At 42.3% G+C, this 17012-nt stretch overlaps 1 protein-coding gene and 1 pseudogene across 1 annotated transcript in view; both read right to left on the bottom strand.

The window, feature by feature from the left end:
- Positions 1 to 2563: 2563 nt before the first annotated feature.
- On the bottom strand, positions 2564 to 3497 carry LOC117703903 (small ribosomal subunit protein uS15 pseudogene; annotated as a pseudogene).
- A 148-nt stretch (positions 3498 to 3645) lies between these two features.
- Slc27a2 (solute carrier family 27 member 2) overlaps positions 3646 to 17012 on the bottom strand; it is a 35496-nt gene continuing 22129 nt past the window's right edge. Inside the window, 7 exon segments of the mRNA XM_034495528.2 lie at positions 3646 to 4125; positions 5551 to 5681; positions 9145 to 9242; positions 11326 to 11524; positions 12432 to 12522; positions 15512 to 15598; positions 15600 to 15707. Coding sequence (XP_034351419.1) covers positions 3949 to 4125; positions 5551 to 5681; positions 9145 to 9242; positions 11326 to 11524; positions 12432 to 12522; positions 15512 to 15598; positions 15600 to 15707 — 891 coding nt within the window. The 3' untranslated portion in view covers positions 3646 to 3948.

Here is a 17012-nt window from a genome sequence, read left to right as displayed (position 1 = left end):
GCTGAGTGATTTCCCCCTCAGCTTCCCATCCCTCCCTTCCCTCCCCTCTCCCAGTACCCCCTCCACCTCCTCTCTCCCCCAGATCCACTAGGTTTGACCAAGCAACCCAGTAGGAGAAAAGGGTTCCAAGAGCAGGAGAAGAGTCAGAAACAGCCGCTTGCTTCTATTGTTAAGAGTAGAACACCGAGTTACACAACCGTAACAGACCTGCAGAAGATCTAGCTCAGACCAATGCAGGCTCCATGATTATTGATTCAGTCTCTGGGAGCCCCTATGGGTCCTGCTTAGTTGATTCTGTGGGTCACGTGCTCTGTGGTGTCCTCTGCCTCTCTGGCACCTCCAATCCTCCCTATCTTCCAAGGGTTCCCTGGCTCTGCCTAGTGTTTGCCTGTGGGTCTCTTCATCTGCTCCAGTCAGCTGCCAAGGAAGCCTCTCTGGTGATGACTGGACTAGGCGAGCTGTGTGATTTTTTAACAAAGAAGTTTGACAAGGTACTTTAAAGGATTGCGTTGTTCAGTTTTTCTGTATCGAATTACACATGCATATATCTAAGAGAAAAACATAAGAACAAAGTATGAAAAAAGGTATGTCTTGACTCTGGGACCTTCTTGGGTCTGCACTTTGAGGCCCTTAGATATAAGGGCTGAGCCTCAGAGTTAGAAAGATCTGAATTATGCTGAGTCAGCACAAATGAAACCAGCCCACAGAATCATCAGAATCTGAATTTTTAACAAATTCCAATGTGAGGCTGTTTTTGTTTGTTTGTTTGTTTTTTGGATCAAGAGTGACATATGAAGACCATCACATAAGATATGACCTTGTAAAATAAGAAAGATCAGTCTTTAAAACTGGTTACCTCTTAAAGGTGATGGCTAATCCATGCAAACTCAGAGACTGAGGTCATTGTCTGGTACCTTCATTCAGACCATGGAGCTGTGGTACTGGACCTGAGTGGGGGATTCTGGGGGAAGTGGGAGGCTGGAGAGGCTCATCTGGCAGGGGTCTGAGGACATTAGCTCTTAATTTCTTCTGGATAGTCTGAAGCCTGGGTCAAGGGCAATCAGAGCCCACCAGGCTGCAGTTGCAGAAGTTATAATGTTCTGTCTAATGGTATAGGTAATATACCATATTACCTGAAGAGATGCCCCCAGTGACAGAGTGACACCATTGCTTTGACAGGATTTCATAACATGAAACTCTCAAAAATAGTCTTGGGTTAAAATTCTCACTGGTGGATCAATCAAGCAAGGACAGGATTTTGTAATTTGTGCTGACAAATAGCAAGAACCATTCCAAATGATTAGGAAAATGTCCAAGGATATACCCATTCTCACTGGCAGTCCTGGAGTCTCTTACACATATTAAGTGCTCAGAAAATGTGTATTGCTAAACACAATACAGATAGTGATTTGAGTCTCAAGACTTCTTAGAAGTCACTGTAAGAGTGGAGGGAAGGACCGGAGAGATGATTCAGTCATTCAAAGCACTTCAACTTGATGCAAGCTTAGAGTCATCAGAAACAGTGGAGCCTAACTTGAGGAAATGCCTCCATGAGATATAGTTTAAGACATTTTCTCAAATAGTGATCAATAGGGTAGGGCCCAGCCCATTGTGGGTGGTGCCACCCAGGCAGATGGTCCTGGATTCTATAAGAAAGCAGGCTGAGCAAGCCAGGAGGAGCAAGCCAGTAAACAGCATCCTTCCATGGCCTCTGCATCAGCTTCTGCCTTCAGGATCCTGCCCTGTGTGAGTTCCTGTCCTGACTACTTTAGATGATGAACAGCGATGTGGAAGTGTAAGCCGAATAAACCCTTTCCCGCTCATGGTGTTTTGTCACAGAAGTAGAAACCCCAAGACAGTTGAATGATGAAATTAAGGATGATTGGGCTACACAGTGAGACCCTGCCTCAAATTCAGCTTGTATTTTGTTTTCTGAATAATTTTTAAAAGAGTTCGTCAGAATCTGATCAGAATTTCTGTATGACAATTGGAGTAGTGGTTGTCCCCATTGAGGCCACTCTCACTGTGATGCGTCTTTCTCCATAGTTTCTGTAGTGAATTGGCCTAATGCAGCTTGTATTCAATGTTAATGGGGCCTGAAGGCTGGCTGTCCCAGAGGTGAGAGTCCACTAAGACTCTAAGTGCCCCAGCTTGGTGTTGGAGAGGAACCACAAGAGGAGAGAGTGTGGGAAGAGGAAGGAGAAGCCACGGTGGGTTAGGAGTCAAGAGAACATGGCCCCAAAGGCTGGCCAGTTGGAGTTAAGAGCAGCCCAGATGAAACATAGTAAGTAGTACCTCGGGGTTATCCATAGCAAAGTAGATTCTAACAACACAGAGGGTAGTATCTGCCCAGCTCTTGTGTTGTTTAAGATTTATTGTAAATATAAAGGCCGTGTGTGTCTTCTATCGGAAAACTTAAATAGATGGGGTAGAGAACTCAGGCCAGGATTTAATATACTCTACAACAGCTTCTATATGAATCCTGAGGGCAAATGTTCTTGTAACCCTTGATGTAGCTCATGGGCTCACATATTTTTTTGTTGTTTTTGTTGTTTTTTTTGAATTTACTCAAAGTGATTTTATTGCTTGTGTACATAACAGCATTTACACCACTAGAGCAGAGGCTGTGGACGATTCATATTTCCAATTGGGTGGGAGCACCCGCTTAGTCTCATAGTATTGAGCCAACCGGTGAATTCTGCTATCAGAATCAGGCGGAACTTAGCATCCTTATCCTTTCTGTTCCTCTCAAGGTGCTTTCGGACAGCAACTGCTTTCTTAATCAGATGGTAGAAGTCCTCAAGGAGATCAGGGGCGAGGCCTTTGGACTTAAGGATTCTCAAGATTTCCAGTCACAAAGTGGACCTGTGCCACACCATGTGAGTCCCTCAGGATCATACTTATCTGGGAGGGAGTCAGGCCTTTCTTGGCCAATTTGTAAATCTCTTCCTTCACGTCATCAGACGTCAACCTCAGCCACGTGGGGACGCTACGGCCGTAGGGCAATGCCGACTGGGACAGGCCCTTCCCGGAGCGTGCATACGACCCATGATGGTGGAGGTCTGGCAGCAAAGAGGGGGGCTCACATATTTGAATACCTGGTCCCCAGTTAGTACAACTGTTTGGGAAGGATTAAGAGGTGTGACCTTGTTGCAGGAGGTGTGTCACTGGGAGTAGGCCCACCCCATTCCTGGGTAGCTCTCTCTGCCTCGTGCTTATAGATGGTAAGTGAGCTCTCAGCTACTGCTCCAGCATCATGCCTACCTGCCTGCTGCCATGCTCCTACCACAGTGGTTATGCGCTTTATCCTTCTGGAACTGTGAGCCCCCAAATTAAACATTTTCTAAGTTGTCTTGGTCATGGTGTTTTGTTATAGCCATAGGGAAGTAACTAAGGCGGCACATTTAAGGACTAAGCTGACATTCTTAGCTATGGTTAATGTCTACACTGTGGCTTGGATGATCACAGGAAGGGAAGGTGAGCCCTTGATCCCACTGTGTTGTTTATTGCTGGCCCACCCTCCCTCTTCTTTGGCACTCTTCACCAAGATGAGTAGGATCTGTGTGGCTGATGACTGACAACGCTCTCTGTTTTGGAATAACTTAGAATAGAGAGAGAACACAAGAGACAGCGATGCCTCATATGTTAGTGTTAATATAGTTTATTATGTCTTTAAAAAAATAAGGCCCTCTGTCCAAGAAGCTTAGTTTTCAAGGACAAATGGCAGGTGCACATTGAAAAATAATTGTCTCTAAATCTTTTTACTTGCAAAGGTTCAGGTATAATTTAAAAAAAATTCTTTTAATGAATAATTTCCTAAAAAAAAAAAATCGCACCTTATAGTCTTCAATCAAGTTAACAGTTGGACTATATATATATATGAAGTGGCTATGCTAGGTCTATTGAGTTTCTTTCTGGAAATGTTATGAGCTAGCTACCGGGGAATATTCAGAGCTTCAGAGTTTTATCAATTATGGCATTATAAATGTCCTCAGTCATGGGCACATAAGTTTTTTCTGCATCATCCATGAAATACAAGGTATCTTTGATGACTGTGGGATTGAAGCCCTCTTCCATCAGGGTCACTTTTCGGTGTTTAAAAGTCCCAGTGATCTCAATGGTATCCTGAAAAAGACCACACAATCTCCATGTTAGCTGTGCTTTCAGGAAGTCAGGGTGCATGGGTGTTGAGATGGGGGTGTTGACAGCACGTTAGCTTCCTTTCTTCCTGTGAAAGCTGATGAGTATGTAGCCACACTGCCCACTTGCAGAAGCTCCACACAGGGGCCTATGTGAGAGATTTGTTTTATTTCCTTCAAACAGTAGCTTCTCAAAGGGGTCGAGACTCCTTTGAGGGTTAAATGACCCATTCACAGGGGCCACATATCAGATAGCCTGCATGCCAGATATTTACATTATGATTCACAGCAGTAGCAAAATTACAGCTATGAAGTAGCAATGGAATAATTTTATGGTTGGGGGTTCACCACAACATGAGGAACTTACAGGGTTCCAGCCTTAGGAAGGCTGAGAACCACTGCTTTAGAGCCTTAGACCCCTGTGTGGAGTGAAGAGCTGCCAACAGTGTGCCAACTCTGAGCAGAGGCACTAGCAAGGCTTCAGGTGGGGCATCCTGGCTGTGGTGGATGGAGGATAGGGGTCATTTATACACAAGGAATTCTGCTTTCCCAGTCTGTTATCTGTTAGGCTAAAGACTCCCTTCAATGTTATCAGACATGTCTGAAAATCATTCATGTTTCTGTCTTTACCACCTGTGTGCAAAGCCAATGTCAGCCCTTGATGAGCAGCAACAGAAGTAACCTGATAACACTCAACACTTCTCGGGACCCTAAGACTTCGTCACGTCTTCAGTTACGTAATTTGAGGCTCAAAGTCCTCAAAGAGAGGACCGGGCAAACTCCAGTGACAGTTTGACAGTTCTGAGTTACTGGTGATGTTCAACTCAAATTTCCCCTATAGAGATTTCCCTTGGGCTGGAGAGACGGCTCAGCGTTAAGAGCACTGGCTGCTCTGCCAGAGGTCCTGAGTTCAGTCAATTCCCAGCAACCACATGGTGGCTCACAACCACCTGTAATGGGATCTGATGCCCTCTTCTGGCATGCAGGTGTACATGCAGATAGAGAACTCATATACATATAAGTAAATAAATAAATAAATAAATAAATAAATAAATCTTAAGCAAGGTCCTGGGTGTTATCCCTAGCACAGAAAACAAGAAAAGTTAACCAAAACCAGGAGGGCTAGATAATTTCTCTTTGAGTGTCTTTGACAGCTCATCAAACACTGACTTTGTTATTTACTAAGGCTACAGGTGAATACATTGGCTTGTCATTACAGGGAGGGAAAGATTTTGATGGAGTTCTGTTTGCTCTATTTCTGGTGTTTTCCTGTCCTTCCTGAACCACAGCACTTCTTCCTGAACTGTCCTGGGAGGATGGTAATGATCCAGCAAATGTGGTCACCACGGACGATGGGGGTGCTTCCCTAAGAAAGCGCTTGGGAGAGACTGAACTTGGAAAGTCTCCTCACTTGTATCCTCAGGAACCGAGGCCTTGCGTAACTGGGCAGGTACTCCGCGATGTGCTGAAAGAGTTTCTTTCCATTGAACTCATAGTTTTCTTTCATCTTGATCGAGGCCATCCCGATTCGACCCTCATGACCTGGAAACACGGTGAGAAGCCATGAGCTGGTGATCTCATTCATGCGGTTCTGCCAGGTCAAAGGACCATGGACCGGCAACAACGAGCATTGGCTCTCTCTTGAATAAATATATAATATAATATAATATAATATAATATAATATAATATAATATAATATTAAATAAATAAAATAAATAAATAAATAATAAAAATAGTTTCAATTTTTATTTCAAGTGTATGTCCATGTTATTCTATGGCAAATACACTATTACTAAGAACATTAATATTATTAATAATTAATACTAACAATATTAATTACACAATTAATTAGTCATAATTAATAATTATTAATATTATTAATAAATAATAATAATATAATAATGTTATAATAATATTAATTATAACTAATAATAATTAAGTAATACAGTTAATAATAGTTCGACATTGACTCTTTAATATTTGTCATGACCTATATTCAGAATATTCTCATTTAACCACAGCACAAACCGTATAAAGAGGTTCAGGGGTTCATTTTAAGGATAAAGAAAATTGAGATTTAAAAGCATTCAACAGTTCGTCCAAGGTCATGCAGCCAGGACCAGGCAGCATCAGAGACTGATGCTGACAGGTAGGCTTCGATTTCTTTGCTGTGCAGCTGTCATTATTCTTAGTGACCTCTACAAAGCTATCTGCGTAGGATACTGGTGGCTATAGGAAATTTTTGTTTGCAAAAAGTCCTCACTCCACTTCGGTGAATAACTGAGCTGGGTTTGTCAATTAGATTACAATGTTGGGTCTGTTGTGCTGTGGGTACAAACATTGCCTTTGAAAGTTATTCATTCAGTCAAAGCTCCTAGCAGCCTTCTTGCTGTGTGCTTCAGAAGATGGAGACAGGTGCACTGGTGAGCGGGCTGTTGTGTGTCCTTCCCTTCATGCCCAGTACTCTCAAGGGAACATACTCTGCAGAGAAAACTGATCTGCAGCAGGGCTGTTAGTGAAGGTGATTAGGACAATCACTATTGTTTGCTTGGGAGGACAGCGGTAATTAGGTATTAATATATTTTCTACCTGATCCAGCAGACCCAGTGGGAGTCTGGGTCCACTTCCCTTAACTACTTAGCTGTAATCAGATAGGAAGAAGGAGCCGTCCTTGGTCACCTGGGCCCCAGCGTTTGAAATCTCTCCCATGGTGATTGTATGTTTACCCCCAAAACAAAAGAACATAAAAAAAAAAAAAAGCCTCCTCATTCATTTTCCCTCTGACCTACAGGAGGAAGGCAGGGTGCCTGACCCTTTTTCTTAAGGGGTCCCTCATACCTGTCTCAGGAACCTCAAATATCCCCAGTGAGCTCTTGGAATCATGGTGGGAGCTGGCAGAGCAGAAATAATCTGCCCTGACTGGTTCTTACTCCACGCTCTGATAATGACAGGGAGGTGGGCCTGTAGGGCCCCAGGCACTGACTCTTACTGGTTTTCTTTGACTAATTCAGCTTCAGGAAGAGGGTTCAGGCTATAAAGATCAGTCCTGATCCATTCTTGGGAGGTGTACTGTCTAACACGGCAGCCATGGCCCACAGACGGTTACTAAAGCTAAAATCAATTACACTTAAGCGAAAAGAAAAAAAAATTCAAATGTTCAGTTGTCTTACCTATATTTTAAGTACTTAGCAGCCATGCTGTGACTGTTGGCCACTGCCTTAGATATTTTCATCACTACAGAAAGGTTTGCTGAGAACTGGAAGTTCTAGAGCGTATTTAGACCGTTCTTGTCTGACACCTCCATGCTAGGTCCCAAACTAGAAGTTCTTCCCTAGTGTAAAAGTGACAACTGAGACTCATGGTCACTGCTGGTGCACGGGCACCTGAATCAAGAGGGCCTGCTGCATTTCCAGGTTAGGTTAGCTGTCTACTGTGGCTAGAGAGTCCTGGATGGCAGTCAGAACGACACTGAAGTTAGGTCGTTTGCAGAAAGATGAAGAAAACTGGAGATAATTATGCTACGTGAATTAATTCAGTTTCAAAAGGGCACCTATCATGTATTTTCTCTCATTTGTGGATCCTGGGTTTTATAGATATATACTAAACGATGCATGCATATATAACCTGGAAACAGAAATCTCGTGGCAGAGGGACAAGGAAAGGGAGAATACACTACCTATTATTGCATGGATATGAAAAAAGATCTTTTACAAAAATAAATATGCATATGTAGCAAGGTAAACAATTTAAAATAGTTTCAGGAAGTCCCTGAAACTTACCTGATTTAATAGGCCCTGCCCTGTAAGCAATAAAGACTGCAAAGAGACTCTCTTAGACAAGCCAAATTGCAAAGAAAAATCTCAGACCAGACAAGCTTCCCAGAAGAAGCAGAAACCAGTAGAACTGCCTGGATAAGGTTTAGACCAACTGAGGCACCCAGAAAGGACACTGTCCAATCTGTTGAGCTGCCTGAAGGCCGGGCATTATGCTCCAGGTTCAAAGCTCTGTGAGCCGTTACCCATGCTGGGATAGGCTTTGATGATGAGCTGTCTTTGAGTCATTTCTGCTCCTGTAAGAAACCCTTCACTCATATTTCTGTAAGTAACCCCATTAAAACTCATTGCTTCACCGATGGGTTGGTGGCATCTTCACTTTGGCCTGCCACAGGTTCTCTTTGTGGGGTGAGTACATGTTGTGTTTCCTCAGGCAAAGTTTTGTCACACAACCTATGGCACTGTCAATGTGCAGGAAAAGGGGCCCTTTGATTTCTACTTTAAATAAAGGGTGAGACTCCCCAAAACTCAGTTTTTGAGACAATAATTGCCTGACATCTTATATTTGGGCATTGACTTGAAAAATTTAATCCTCTCTAATATCTACAATTAAAATGATCAATACTCATGGAAACCCTAGTATAGTTTGATAAATACATTTGATATTTATGAAACTAAAGTAAATTAATTCTGACAATTTCAATGGCAAGGTCAGTGTTATCCTAATTTGAGTGACTTGTGAAACAGCCAACAGATGTTGGGGCCAGGCTTCTTCCCACTCTGCTGGCGGAGTCAGATCTGTAGACACCTCAGTGTCTCTGTGATGATTCTGAAACTCAAGGTCTGGTCTGGTCTTAGGAACCTGCTCTACAAGAAGAGGCTGAACAGAATTTGCCCCTCCCCAGTTTTCTTTCTAGAGACTGTAAGTGTTCACTTGCACCTCCGACTTCAGAGGCAATACAACACTTCGCAGCCCCTAAGCTTTCTAGGTAAGCCAAACAGAGACCTCAAAACTGGGAGAGTTCCCTTGCTGGAGAACCCTAAATTAAGTGGTAGCTAAAGCACAGAGGCAGGCCAACAGCGGATACATAAATTACTTTGACAATGGTGCACGGAGCAGAGAGAAACTTCCTAGCCTCAGTGGCTGACTGCCTCTTCATTGTCTAGGCAGCAGGAAAAAGCAACAAACCTTGGCCTGCTATTTTGACTCTGTTCAGTGTCTTCTACATACCTGGCACAGGTACGCCATAAACATTCACTTCTTCAACGAAATCTACCAGTCCTACGATGTCAGCGACTTCCGTGGTAGCTACGTTTTCTCCTTTCCACCTGGGAGAAAAGGCAGGGTTAGCTGAGGCCACACTTGCTTTCTGGCCAGTTTCTTTCAGATCTCAGTGAGGTGGCTGATCTTCTCATTCTGGCTCCTAAAACCCTCAACTCACTTGTAGCATTCTGTATAGATCTACACAGTAAAATGTGGGATCTCGATCTTGTCACACAAAACATGTGAAATCCAGACTGGCTAAAAAGTCATTATCAGAAATAAATCTCAACTTCTTTTTGCTTTGTTTAGGCTTCTCATGTTTCTTCTTTAATATCTAATTTAATTCAGTGAGTAAACTTCTATTTAGCAGAATTTCATTGTTATATTTCAAGTTCTCTCAATAACAAAGCTTTTAGTTAAAGAGGAAAAAAAAATTACACTTTTATTACATAGAGATTGTAATGTTAAGGCCTAGCCAGGTGCAATTTTTCATTTAATTAAGAATTAGAGGATTTATGAAAATATCCTTTAGATCTCTCAAAAGTATGTGTTGTATGCATTCATGCATGCATGTGTGTATGTTTTATAATGTGTGCATGGAGGCCAGAGAAAATCTTGAGTGTTTGTCCTCAGGCACCGTCTACTCTTAAAAACAAACAAACAAACAAAAAACGAAAAAACAAAACCAAGATCTCTCATTAGCGTGGAACTCAACCAGTTGGTGAGGGCGACTGATAGACCAGCAGGCTCAGGGTCTGTTTCTGCCTCTCCAGGGTTAGATTACAAACATATGCCATCAAACCCAGCTTTTAAAGTGTGGGATCTGGGGACTGAACTTTGGTCTTTGTGCTTACAAGGCAAAAACTGGATTGGCTATCTCCTCAGCCTCCTGAAGTAATCTCTTAATGAAGGTGGCATAAAATTCCCTGAGCCAGAGAATTTTAGGGATAAAGTAAGCACTGAAGATCATCCAGACATCCAGACTCTCAGTAAATGGGTGAAAGAATGATTAACGTATGGCCTTTTTTTTCCCCCCAAACAAAATCTGTTGCTTTTGTAAGCCAATTGACAAACTGAACAAAACAAAACTGTAATAGGGGCAGCTGGGGCCATGGTGAGTCTGGGGGCCTGGTTCCCAGTTAACCTTGCTCTTTAGACTGTAGCCAGCCAAGTTTCATGCTTTCTCAATTCAATCACTCAAGGGTAGTGACCTGTGTCAGACACTGTAGTAGGTCCTTTCTGGGGCATTCCTATCTCAGGGAATTCACACAGGAAGGAAGCCTCTGCCATGAGCGGGAGGACTGAGCGAGATATGGTTGGAAACTCAGGTCACCACTTACTAAAATAACTTCCAAACTTCCATATGCTAGCCTGGGGGTTTTGTGGGAGACTAGAGATGGAGGACAGAAGGGAGTGGGGTGAAGGCACTGAACCTCTCACCTCCTCAACCAGATCAACGTCACATTAATTTGCACATATTTTAATCTAAAAACAAAAGCTGTTTGATTAGAAATATGTGAAAATTCCTATGAGTGTCCACTAAATATGCAGGAGACAGAAGGGTAGTTGGGGGGCTGGAGAGATCGCTCATCGGTTAAGAGTACTGACTGCTTTTCCAGAGGTCCTGAGTTCAATTCCCAACAACCATGTGGTGGCTCACAACCATCTAGGGATCTGATGCCCTCTTCTGGTGTGTCTGAAGTCAGCTACAGTGTACTCGAACACATTAAATAAATAAATAAATAAATAAATAAATTAAAAAAATAAATAAAAGAGCATTTGGGTGGACTTCAGGCTTCAGAAACAAGGAAGAGATGCCCTGCCTTTATTTTGATTTCTGTTGGAGAGAAAGAGAGAGAGAGAGCAAGAGAGAGGGGGGAGGGAGAGAGAGAAAGATAAAGATAAAGGGAAAGGGAAAGAGAGAGAGAGAGAGAGAGAGAGAGAGAGAGAGAGAGAGAGAGAGAGAGAAAGAGAAAGACAGAGGGGCTTCATGGCTTCATATTCTCTGGGAATATAGGAGTCAAAATGTTACATAAGAGACAAGAAAAACTGAAGCATCTTGGGAAAGTGGCATCTGATCCTGACTTAGGAACAGAGCAAAGTGTGTGTGAGTATTTGTTTTGGGTTCAAAACAAAAGAGGAACCAACCGGAATGTATCTCCAACTCTGTCGTGAAAATAGACGAAATTTTCATGATCGATCATTAGGAGATCTCCACTGTTGAAGTAGACATCTCCTTTCTTAAAAACATCTCTGAGTTTTTTCTTCTCTGTCTGGGTCTTTCCTCCAGCATAGCCAAAAAATGGTGTGAGCTCTGTGATTTTGCAAATCAAGAGTCCAACCTCACCTGAGACAGAAGAGAGCAAATTGTTTTTTTTTTTGTGTGTGTGTGTGACGAGAAAAGCACATCTTATCATCATTTTATCTTAAAATTGATGGCTTATTAAGGGCCCACTGGCAATGAGCTGGCTGTAGTCAGTGCCATTTCTTATATCATATATTTATATACACCATGCTGTGGTTGAAATGTGAAGTGTCTCCCATAGGCTTGTGTGTTTGAACTTGAGCCCCAGCTGCTGATACTGTTTTGGAATGCTGTGGACCCTTTCTGACGTAGAGCCTCACTGCAGGGTTCCATTTCCTGTCTGTGCTCTGCTTTCTCACTGCAATGTGACCGACTTGTAGTCCTGCCAACTTAAAGTCCTGCCTTCACCAGCATGAAGGACTGTGTCTTTTCAACTGTGAGCCAGGACAAGCCCTCCCTGCCCTATGACGCTTCTTGTCGGGTGTCTGACCATAGCCGTAAGAAAAGGAACAGATGCAGATCATGTCTGTGTGCGTGCATATCACAGACACACATATCTTATTCTGCATGGTCACCCAGTTGTAATTAATTATATTATTGCTAATCTTTTACTCAGTAATAATTTCTACACATGACCACACATCTAGACAAATGCATAGTGGATAAAAGCATAACCATAGGTCCATCTAAGGCTTTGAAGCCGTAGCTGCCTAGACCTCTCCACAAAGTACCTTACAAGCAAGGTGGTCAGCTAGTTTAAAAGTCTAATTATACATTATGGTAAGCCAGTGCCTTCTGTAATTTTTACAGTTTTTGAGAATACTCAAATAAACATCTTTTCCCTGCTATTTTAAATAAAATCTACCAGCTGGCAATACTATGTTAGTCCTTAAATGTTGCTTAGTCTGGATAATTTCATGCACAGTTAATTTTGCAGAGTCCATAGTACCTTTGGGGACTTTGATGCAATATCCATTTGCGTCACGGACAGGCTCATCCTTCTCCACGTCATACTTGATCAGCTCATATCTTATAACTTTCTACCGAAATTAAAAATATCATTTGAGCATATCGACTGAGTTTTGCAGTTTTTATATATTTACTGTATTACAAAAAGTGCAGAAAGGACACATATCACACATATCTTCAGTGCACAGCATGTGTGGGATTTTGTGCCTGTAATTACCACCCAGATTCAGATATACATTTTTCAATTTACTGAGCAGGTTGCCTTCTGTCCACTTTAGTGTGGTTAACCACCATTCTGACTTTTATTACCACCGATTAACTTAAAACCCAATAAGGAAATGTGTGCCTGTATGTCTTATTTGAGTTACTATGTGGACATCAGCACACATTGCTGCTCTTCCCTGTGTTGTTGCTGTGGACGGCGCTGGAGACAGACAGAGCCCAGACCTTGCACAAGCCATACGAACACCCCACCTTTGGGTTTTACCTCCTGCCCTACTGGCCCATTTTTTATTGACATTCAATTTTCCCTTGTATAAATATACTAATACTTATTCTGTTAATGAATATTTTAAATGAGGACTTGGATTATTTCTAATTTTGGTCTATTATAAACAAAACTATTAAGAGCATTTTCTTTTGGTGGACAGATTACAAATTTATTATGTTACCATCAGATGGCTGGTCCCCTCTTCCCCGGGGACACACTAGTCAATATATTTAAGAATCAAAGCAAAAATTACACAGCTCATGATTATAAAGTTATTAAAAGGCTATCACAACTAGGTGTGGTGGTACATACCTATAATCCCAGGTACTTTGTGTGTGTGTATGTGTGTATATACACACACACACACACACACACACACACACACACACACACACACACACAGAGGTGTTGAAATATGGGAAACTTAGTTTATCCTGAAATAAAAGTTTTAAAAACTTTTGATTGTGGCTTAGTGGTAAATGCTTGTCCTAGCATGTTCAAGGCCTTGGGTTCAATCCCTGTACTACAAAACTAAAACCAAAATTAAAGCACAAATACCCTGACTCTATCTTAATATACATTTTCATGGCATAAGAATGTGTACTATCTTAGTAATAAACATATTAGTTTTCTGTATTCAAGAAAACCAGCAAATACAACAGTGTTCAGATATAACTTCCAGCCATGTTTACTGTGCCAACTTCAAATTCAACTTCATTAAAACCAAGTGGTGCTGGTGGCACTCTTGGTCCCAGTACTTGGGAGGCAGAGGTAGGTGGATCTCTGAGTTTGAGCCCAGCTTGGTCTACACAGTGAGTTCTAGGACAGCCAGGGCTACACAGAGAAACCCTGTCTCAAAAGCAAAACAAACAAAACAAAACTCCAAGCCACCAACACCAAAAACAAAGTGGCTTTTGTGGACAATAAATGTACACTGATTTAATTTATAGGAACATCAAAATCTTGTAGTTGTCATTAATGTTTCTTTCCACATTAACTACTGGGATACCTTGATTTTTTTTAAAAATTCTTTTTCCTCCTTTTCCTTTTAAAGGAGTTTGTTTCGTGTAGAAAATTTGGCAATAAGGACACAAGGACAATGGAGGAGAAAGAAAAGAGCTGGCCGTGCATAAGTACATGTGTAAGTAGAAGTTTGGTCAAGAACAAATTTTCATAAAAGTCCTCTACGAGGTCAACAGTAGCAATGCTGCCCCTTGCTTGTGGTTGGCCTTGATCTCCACAGCTAGGCTAGTTCACACTGGCCTGACACTAACATTCCAGCCTATAGCTGCGTGACTCAGTAGAGCTGTCCATGATGGTAGGAATATCTGCTCTGTTTAGGGTGGGGCCGGTGACATGTGCCTACTGAACACTTGCAAGGCAGCTGTTACTGTGAATGACAAACTGAATTCAAAAATTTGCTTTATTGACATTTAAATATTTACACATAGCTAGAGGCTACCTTACTGAACAGCGGAGGCCCAGAGGTCAGGGACTGAGTTGCACAATGTGGGTTTGGTGCCGTTGTTGAAGAGGGCTGTTGGACTTAGGAATGGCTTGTGCTTCAACCAGAGTATAAAGAAATGAAAAGCTTTATGCCCAAGGTTGTTACACAACAGGGATTTTGCAAAAATAACTTAGCAAGTCTTCCCCTGTATTAACCCTGAGCTTCTGTGAGGCGGTGGGCTCAGTCCTTTCCTTTTATCTCTGTTTCAAGATGTTGAAACCAAGGCCTAAGGAATGCATATAACTTCCTAGGGTGACTCAGCTAGCAAGCGGTGCACTTAGATCTCCCCTTCAGAGTCACAGTATTTAGCATATGGACTACAGTTCTCATTACTTTATTGGTCATTCCCCAGGGACAAAGGCCATCTCAGAGCTCTGCTGTGGCTGTTTCCTAGTCAGAGACAAGGTAACGCTGACTGCACAGGCCAGTGAAGGGCCATTATCCATGGTTATTCTTGGAATGACTGACTACCAAGAGAACAGACTCTTCAAGGTCCCCAGGTCATGAAACAACTGAGAGAAAAAAAATAAGTAAGACACATCTTTCTGGTAAACCCGTGAGGAGAACACGCATGTTGACCAGAACATCTCAGTTCTCTTGAAGGTCTGGGTTGCTGCTCTTAACCCTGATGGCTTTTTAAAAACATCTCAGAACAACTGAACCCATAGGCAGGGAGCTGGGGACCTACACACACACACACACACACACACACACACACACACGGAATTCCCAGTGTGATTTTCGTGTGCACCTCAATTAAGGGGGGGGGGGGAATACTGCATTTCACAGTATATAATCAACTTATAAAAAGGGTAATCTTTAGGTTTTTCTCCCATGCACAAGTATAAATGGAGGAAGGCTTCACAAAGGCTTCCAAATGCTAAAAGTAACGTAACAAGTTGCTGACCACGAGATGAACTCAAGGCCATCATCATATAGAAAGGGTGAGTTTCTCTTGTGGATGCTGATGGGGTATGGTTCTGATGCTGCATCGAGATACAGCTGAAAGCGAATTGATTCTGAAAGTCATCTACATATTTGCTCATCTTTCAGGGTACTTAACTCTTTGTAGGTAGTTTGATCTTCCGACAGCACCGATTTTTCTTGGATAGTTCATAAATCCAATGTTGCCTTCAGTGGAAGCGTAAAAACTCATAAACGTGAATGTCCCCAAATCTCTTGATGAACTCTCTCCACACATCTCCTCGTAAGCCATTTCCCAGGGCGATTTTCACTTTGTGGTCACGGTCATTTGGCTTCTATGGTAACAGAGGGGGGTAGGCAATGTTAACCCTTTGAGAGCTTGCATTTATGTATTCATTGTATTCAGACTCTACGTGTTTACTTTATGGTGGTAGTTGTCCTTATTTTATCTCATATTTGTGTCAGTTACAAATTCATATTAGTGTATGCCTTGTCCATCACTCAAAGACATAATGCCTTCTTTCTGCAACATGACCACCATAGACTGGAATGCTGGCTTAATAATAAAATGTGTATTTTCCACTTTTATTTGAGGCAAGATGAAACAAGCAGACAAACCAGATAATACCCAAATTTAACTTGCATTTAGTGTAAAATGCTTATAGTTTTCTAACAGGGCTGGTGTGTGTCCATGCACCCAGAAGGTATGTGCTCATGGGAAATGGCCAGAAATGGACACATCCTTCTAACAGTAGTATCTTGGGTGTTTCTGTTGTCAAAGCAAAAGCTTTTATGTGGCAGCAAAGAAAACTGGGAGCCCAAGTGAGATGGGGGCAGAGATGGGGGCATTTCCCATAAACCGTTGAAAAGCAGCAGTGTGAGAGACTAGAGAGGAGTCTGGACCACATTTACCAGGTATGTCTAGGGTCATCAGACCTGTTGCAGTTCAGCCAATGCAGTGAACCATCTTGAAAGAATAAGAAAGGAAAGAGAAGGAGTTAGCTGGCTTCTAGCTGCTTCAGTGGTCTGAGAGAAAGAGGCTTTGCCAGAAATGAAAATCAGGAAGGAAAAGCTATTCTGTGTGTAAACACCCAAAGGGGACCTAGAGACATCAGAGGTGATGAGGGGACCATGCTGCTTCCTTCATTTACCTGCACCCACTTGTTTAGACACCTGCAGAGGTGACCTCACCAAAGAGAGTTTTAAGGCAACTTATCTTCTCTAGGAGACTGCAGCTGGATGGAAAAGACAGATAAGTAAAAGGTATAACTTTATTTGTAAATCGTGCCTTTATTTGAACAGGACATGGCCTGGGACAGTGTAGATGGGCCAGATAACAAGAACTCTACTCTCTCATTAAATGCTAATTTATTTGCTTAAATCAGCATGGCTGTGGTACTGCTGGTGGCCCTGGTGCTGCTGCTCCTCCTCTTCCTCCTCCCTCTCCTTCCTTCCTTCTTTACATTTCTTTGATACAGAGTCTCACTCTGCAGTCCAGACTGGCCTTCAACTTGTAGCAATCCTTCTGCCTCAGCTTCCTCTAATGTGTAAGCTACCTTGCCCAGGTCTTTCAATCTTTCATTCCTTCCAGAGACGGAACTTTGGAATATAGCATGTGCTACACACACACACACACACAC

This window comes from Arvicanthis niloticus, chromosome 2, assembly GCF_011762505.2.
Source record: "Arvicanthis niloticus isolate mArvNil1 chromosome 2, mArvNil1.pat.X, whole genome shotgun sequence".
In the NCBI taxonomy this organism is placed as follows: Eukaryota; Metazoa; Chordata; class Mammalia; order Rodentia; family Muridae; genus Arvicanthis; species Arvicanthis niloticus.
This window is presented reverse-complemented; position numbering and strand designations above follow the sequence as displayed.